This window comes from Cryptomeria japonica, chromosome 10, assembly GCF_030272615.1.
Source record: "Cryptomeria japonica chromosome 10, Sugi_1.0, whole genome shotgun sequence".
NCBI lineage: Eukaryota > Viridiplantae > Streptophyta > Pinopsida > Cupressales > Cupressaceae > Cryptomeria > Cryptomeria japonica.
This window is the reverse complement of record NC_081414.1, coordinates 645,759,079-645,766,944: the sequence shown is the minus strand read 5'-3', so window position 1 is coordinate 645,766,944 and position 7,866 is coordinate 645,759,079. Positions and strand designations below refer to the sequence as shown.

General features: G+C 31.2%; 1 protein-coding gene across 1 annotated transcript; it reads right to left on the bottom strand.

Annotated features, from left to right (window-relative positions):
• Nucleotides 1-485: 485 nt before the first annotated feature.
• Nucleotides 486-2,500, bottom strand: LOC131073411 (uncharacterized). Its single transcript, XM_058009859.2, has one exon. The coding sequence runs from the start codon at nt 2,391-2,393 to the stop codon at nt 486-488; it is 1,908 nt and encodes a 635-aa protein (XP_057865842.2). The 5' UTR covers nt 2,394-2,500.
• Between the last annotated feature and the right edge of the window lie 5,366 nt (nt 2,501-7,866).

Here is a 7,866-nt window from a genome sequence, read left to right as displayed (position 1 = left end):
TGTTAGTTCATCTAGTTATATACTCCTATCGTACATGTCTAGATCCATTGTCGCGGATATCTAACTTTAATTAGTTTTCACCATTTATGCATTGCCTTGCTCTATATAAGCATATGCTTTTTTGTACTTTATAATCAATCTCTTTTGCAAATGCATAATTGAATAGAATAGCATTATTTTTCATATTGGTTTTTTGCTTCTTTTGTGTTTGCTATTAGCTCTCTTGATCTTGGGTAGCTATCTCCGTACCCAAATCTTGCAAACATTGTCCTCAACTAAATAATTTAAACAACATAATAACAAGTTTGATGACAAATGCAAAAGTAAAATTCAATGGGAATTGATTATGAACAATTTTCAATTAGAGTTTATTACCTGCCCCTCTAACCAAAGTCAATTCTTAACATAATGACTTCAAACTATAATGCTATATTTAAATTCATTAAATTATTACTGTTGACCATATTTCATTTTTAAGCAATGAACTATAGAAGGGTGATAACGGTTCCATCATTTATTGAAAAATGTTTACCAAGCCATATCAATATATGCATAAAGTGGTTCAGAACATACCTTCTCACAATATTGTAGCGATAGATCCATGCCATCAATGGAGGTAAGATGCCAAACAAGAAACAGTTGGCATAGACCCCTGCAAAATCAAGTGCTACTGCAAAAGCTTTGGGGAATAAGGATGAGATAAGAATGGGAGGGCCTAGAACAAGGCACACCATCAAGGTCTCTCCTGATTTTGAATGATTGAGATTTGACAAGTGTTCTGTTTCACTAGACAAGGTCCCACTTTTACTTTCAGTGCTACCACTTTCTGTGCCAGATAATGTTAACTTCTTTCTCAGGCTCTTAGCAGAAAAGTCTCTAGAAAAATTGCTGTCCTCTTCATGTGTACTTCTGTTCAATATATTTCCATCATGTTGGGCATTGTTCTGCTCCTTGTAAGCAGATATTTGCATTCCATACCCACTACTAGAAGAATCTTTCAAAGCTATTTCTGGTTGTCCATGGTAGCCCATTCTACCAAGTTCATGACCTTCCAACAGGTCATCCAAGCTAGCCTCTCTGTCACTTCCATTGGTTGTACTGCTTCTTTGTGCAACTTTTTGAACACCATTGCAATTTCTCACTGTTTTTTCAGCTTCCAGTTTGTTAGGGGAGTTCCCCAAACATGCTCTATAATTCTTTCGGGCAACCATGTTGATCAAGCAAAGAGTATCATACAACTGTTTAGGAAAACTTAGTGCATAACCAATCAGTGTTGTTCCGAGGGCTGAAAAGGCAAATGCTTGCACTACAGGTATAGCAGAGGAATTCAGAGACAGCAAAAGTTTTATTGGATCCAATGTCCTAGAACGGGTACTAGACTGAGCAAGGCCTAAAATAACTGCATTCCATGACAAGACCATTGCAAGAGGCACAGCCCCACCACAGCTAATAGCCTTAAAGGCATCTCTAGGTTTTCTCCCTACAATCTTGCATATAAAAGGCGTTATGACATGAAACCCCAGTGTGAGCACAGTTACAGGGACAGCAGGCAAAAGAACATCTGGAGCCCACACTACATGGTTCAAAGAATTCCATATACATTGCCTCCTTACAAATACCCCCACTCCCACAAGTGCAGAAATAGATGCAACCATAAGAACACACAAAACCCTATTCACACCATCAATAACCTTAAAGGATGCTAATCCTATAATCCCCCCAACTATGACAGGAAAAGCAGCACAAGCAACAAAAGATGACAAAAAGGGCATCCATAGCTGAACAAGGGAACCCAGGCCAGCAATGCAAGCAACCAAAAGAGCATAGTTCAACATTGCATAAACCACTGCAACAAAAGCTCCCATATTGTCTCCCAATGTATGCATTGCTAAGCCAGTAAAACTCACCTCTTCCAGTCCTCTGTCTTCCATAACAGCACAAGAAAGCTCTGCCACAAGCAAGATGGATGAAATAACATACACCCATGAGCCCAAAATGGTCACAGTTGATGGCAGAGTACCAGCATTTAGTGTTGCTGCAGGCAAACCCAATATTCCTGGCCCAACTGCAGTGCCCATTATTAATCCCACTGCAGTCATGAACTTCCCTGAAACCCCAAAATCTCTTGTAGACTCTTCTTCCCCTATATCAATCTCCAAAGCCCTGTCATTTTCCTTAGCTTTGGGTAACAGGTGGGTTGGTGCCCTCTGTAACATGCCATTTCTATTAAGCAATGGACAACAGCGTTTCCTGTTGTCCAAAGGAGTTGATGACAAATGATTTGAAATAGATCCCAAATGAAATCTGCAATAACCAGAGGGTTTTGAATTTCTGAAGGATGCTACAACCTGACTTGAACCCAACCCAGATGAGAGAATTTGAGTCCTCGGCATGGTTTCCCTCTACGAAGTTTTGCTCTGCAGTTGAATGGCAAGAAATCTGCACAAAATGATTCACTCACCGTTTTGGAATGCTTTCTAAGAAGCATGCATGGGAGGGATTTTCCAAAGAAAGAGGCATTAGAGGGAGCTTCCAAAGCAACGTGCATGGGAGGGAGTTTCCTAAGACTTCGGAAATGCTCCCTGGATTTAAATTTAGCGGACTGATGGGAGGGAGTTTCCAAGGACTTCGGAAATGGCCCCTGCATTAAAAATAGCAGTCACAACAGAATATTCAAACAAATTCTTCTACCTAAGAATCGCATCTTGTAGATTACAAACAAATTCTCCTTACCTACGTTGCATATGAGGGTAAATTTGAAGCTCTGTTTTTAATTCACCCTCATGGAATTCAAGATGGTTTCAAACAGGCGTGGAATTTGATGGTCAATTTGATGGTCAATATGGTCGTTTTTTCACTTTTAACTGTATATGACAATTAAAAATACTATAGACTGTACACATTGACATGTTTTGTTTTTTTAAACTGTATATATGACATTTGAAATTGTTAATAAACCTTAAAAAATAATAATAGACAATATATATTATATAGTATTATAATTTTTAATATTGATATATATATGACACTTGAAATTGTTAATAAACAGTAAAAAAATATAATAGGCAATATCTATTATATAGTATTATAATTTTTAATATTGATATATATCATTTTAAAATATTTGTGATAAAAATGAAACTTTATTTAGAATGTAAGGTAAAATATAATTGTTTCTAATTTTATAATATTTTAATATAATTTTTTTAAAATAGTATGTATTTTCTTATATAAATTTAGAAACTTAGTCAAGTTGTAATTTTATAATATTTTAATATAAATATTTCAAAATAGTATGTATTTTCTTATATAAATTTAGAAACTTAGTCAATTTATTTTTATAAATATTTTTAATAAGATTGTCTCAAATATCAATTTAGAAACTTGTCGAATTAATTGTTTCTAATTTTAAAAATATTTTCATATGAATTTTTTAAAAATAGATTTCATTTTAATTAAAACAATATTTTTGAGCATGAATTTAGAAACTTATTTAGTAAATTTAAGTTTTTTACATATATTATTAATTTATCATTATTTTCTAAATTTTTATATTCCTTTAATCCATATTTTCTTTCCAAAAAAACAAATAAATCTATGTTTGTAATTGTATTGTTGTTTGTTAAGTTTGAGAGAAAATAATATATTGAATACTCTGTTTGAAAAATCTGAATTTAATTCCTTTTATATATCAATAATTGTACTTTTATTTGTTTACACAAGATACACCTTAACAATTAATTTTTTTTACAACTAATATTCTTTTTAAAACGTCAAATGAAAGGCATTGCAATGACCAGACCATCATAAATTTGTTTACACAAGATACACCTTAACAATTAATTTTTTTTACAACTAATATTCTTTTTAAAACATCAAATGAAAGGCATTGCAATGACCAAACCATCATAAAAAAATCATATGACAGGGAGGAGTGACGTCAAATTCCAGGGTTGGTTTCAGATTTGTTAAAAAAGATATATTAGATATTGTTATCACACTTCAATTAGTCAAATTCATTGACTCATATTTTATGAATAATACTTGTGTAGATATTTTTTTTATAGTGTAGAAGATGTATTTGTGTAGACATTTTTTTTATAGTGTTAGAAGATGTATTTTATATTCCATATAGATGGTTGGTACACTTAAATGCATGAAAAGCAAAATAATAAAATAAAAATTATTATTATTTTTTTAATTTTATTTATTTATTTCACTCAATTAACCAATTTTAATTATTTAATGCTAATTATATCTTCAATTCCACTTTTTGAGTTTAACTGATCAATCGATTTGTCTATCTTTATCATGAGTTAACTTCATGATTATCTTGATCTAATATTATTAATTATGAGGATAAGACATAATATATAAAATATATATAATAATAATAATAATTTGATAATATTAAAATAATAATATATTAAGATAATTTAATATTAATTACAATATAATAAATTTATGCACACACATACACATACACATATGTCATATTCTATTAGTGATAATATGTGCCACAAAAAGGTGAAGGGTTTGAAACCCATGGGCAAAAATAAAATGAGTTAATTTGATAATAGTAGTAAGCAAAAGGGGACCAAACAAGAATAGTAATAAGCCTAAGTATTGCAAGGGTTACTTGATTTATTCTTTATAATTAAAAAAAAAAACACTTCAACCGTCTCTGTGTTGGATTCAATAGGGCTTAACATTGGGGTATACCAATTCATGTTTCTCAGGTACTAATATCTCCAAATTAGGTTAGGTTTTATCCCTTATCTTATTTTTCAAATCCAACTTCAATTTTTAAAAAAATGGTTGATTTTAAATGTTTAATTATTGTAAATGAGATGTTTGCTAAAAAGGTGTATGTGACCATGTTTGTTCCTAAATTTGATTGTATATTATTTTGACCATGGTTATTGGATTATGCATCTTTAAATTTGTTAGACCAAAGTTATGAGCCAAGACATATGGCTCTTGATTATGTACTCTTTTTGTTGTAAATTTTATTTAAATTTTGATGTGTATAGGTTCCTAATTCAGGGACAAATTTAGATATTTTATGCATAGGTTCATATTATGTGAATAGAGAGGTAAGTCTTTCTTGCTCTTATTATCAAAGTTCTCTTTCATACATAGTTATTTTTATTTAACAAAACAATATTTTCTTTATGTTGAGCCTATCTTAGCTTTTTTGTTGAAATTATATTTACTATATTTTTTCATATAGCTATGGACCTGTTCCCTTTATTATTCAATAATGTGTTGACTAATCTTAAAATTTTCATCTTCAAAAAATGATCTATTAGATTCTAGAGGTCTAGGAGATCCTCACATAATTGTATGGAACCCAAACACACCTTAGAATTTTTCAAATGGTCACTACGAAAGCTAATGAGAAAGATGTGCATGCAACCTAGTATGCATAAGATGAAATACATGTTAGTGTTTGTTGTATATATCCAGTTTATGTACACGCATTACAACAAATTACAAGGGATAAATTAAAATAAATACATTAATTTTGTTATAATTTCTTGACAAAATTTGATAATGCATCAAGAATAATGCTTTAGGAAATGATATGGAAAATGGGACATAACCTCATTTTATCTATTAATAAATATCAAGAGCTGTAAAAAATTGTGGAAGTTGCTAGGCCCACCCCTATGTTTATTTATTATAACTCTTTAATGAGACCTTTTCAATATTATAATGTGCAGCTTTGCTTAAGTGTGGTGTGTTTTTTGTTATGTGGATGAATCCTATGGTAGCCATTTATTCCTTCTTTTTCTCCTTAATCACATATTGACAAACTTGAGGAATATTATTAAGAAATTGACATGTGCATTGTATAAATGATTGAATTAAATCATTAAATTTAGAATCAATGATGTGGTAGATTCAAATAGTTAAAGTTTTGTACTTATTTCATGTTATTGGTTTCCTAACCTAGACATTAATGTGTGGCTTAGTATACAATCTTGAATTTAAGAATTGGATGTAATACTTAGTGATTCAGAATTAATAGAAAATGATCTTGTGTAACAAGTAGGAGAATATAAAATGGTACTGGGCTTATGGAGTATTAATGAATTATGTGCTAATACATCATCTTAGTCTTGATGAGGGAACAATGGAATGGAGGAAGAGTTTTATGAAATTAGGACAAATAGTATGATGAGTGGAGATAACATGGAATGGATTAGAGGATGAACTTTTAGTATGTATAAATAGTAAGCTACACATAATTAATTATATTCTTGGTGTTTAGAAATGATTGAAAATAAATTAGGTGAGCCTACCAATGGTTAAATTTAAGGATATTATTCCTTATGATAATGTGCTTGAAATTCAATAATACGTTAGATAAATAATATTGACTAGCTTATAAGAAAACCATAGTTAGGTTAGTGATTATCATGATGTACTAATAAATGTATAAATGAGGTAACTAATATGCAGGGTATAGTGTCAATGGGAGGTAAGGGAGATTCACCAAAACCCTATAAGCGTGCTTCATTTGTTGAAGTGTTAGTTAAGATGTGATGCCTTAGAAATATGTTGAAGCGTTGTGTTTATTTACCTTTTCTGTTTATATTTTTTAAGCCAAGTTAATTAATATTACTATTCCTTTAATGTTGGAAATTTTTTGTGTTTGGTAGGGAGATGCTTAGTTTTGTTGATTTTGGTACTTGTTTTCAATTGAGTTAAAAATTCTTTGAAAATAATATGTTTTTTATGATTTATATGGCTTTTAGGAATGAGGTAAGTAATATGTAGGGTTTAGTGCCAATGGGAGGCAAGGGAGATTCGCCAAAACCCTATAAGCACTTCATTTGTTAAAGCATTGGTCGAGATGTGATGTGTTAAAAATATGTTCAAGCATTGTGTTTATTTACTTTTTATTTTTATTTCTTTGAAAACAAATCAATTAATATTGTTATTTCTTTAATGTTGGAAATTTTTTGTGTTTAGTAGAGAGATGCTTAGTTTTGTTGATTTTGGTGCTTGTTTTCAATTGAGTTAAAAATGTTTAAAACAAATATTTTATTATGATTTATATGGCTTTAAGGATCCTAAGGGTATACCTAAGGGTTAGGCATGTTGTGGAACCTTTGTTGGTTCTTATTAAGTTTAGGATACTTTTTAATGGTCATTTTAGTTGGTGATGAAATTTGAGGGTTTGTGGATATAATATGTGATGTGTTCTCATCCTACTCCATCCACCAAGGTTTTTTTAAGAGTGGGTTGAAATGAATAACTCCCTTCCATAACTCGTCCCTTTTGAGGGACACATGGAGTCTCTTGAAAGGGAGAATCTCCCACCCTCTATGCCTCACCAAAATAATATTTGTTATAAAATGAAAGGTGAAGGTGACAAGTATCATTTTCACATTAATGGATACCAAGTTGTATTTTTCTATAAATCCCTTTTGTGGATAGAGAGAAGGGGGGTTTTTCTTTTCTTGCATTTTCTTTAAATAATTTTTGTTTGGAGGATTTTCATTTTGGGTAGGATCTATTTCTTGGTAAGAGAGGATGTGAGAAAGGTTCCTTGGGGAAAAAATGGAGATTATCTCAATGGAAGGGGACACAAAGAAAAGGAAGCAAGGAGCCTTTCACATGGAATTTGGGAAGATAGCTCAACTCTATCATGATCCTTTTGAGAATTTAGTTTCCTTTGTTCCTTTCTATTTGGGAGTGTTATTTGTAAGTTTTTAATTGAAAAGATTATTTGTGATCAAGATGTGTGAAAAGTAGTATTGAAATCCTTGTGTTGTTTGATCTTATTGTTTCCTTTTATGGGGAGATGGGGGTGGAGGGGTGTTGAGCCATGGGAATGGAATTTTTGATACATTC

Bases quoted from the DNA above. Each gene is read 5' to 3' on its own strand.
- LOC131073411 (XM_058009859.2), bottom strand. From the start codon at position 2,393: ATGCCGAGGACTCAAATTCTCTCATCTGGGTTGGGTTCAAGTCAGGTT.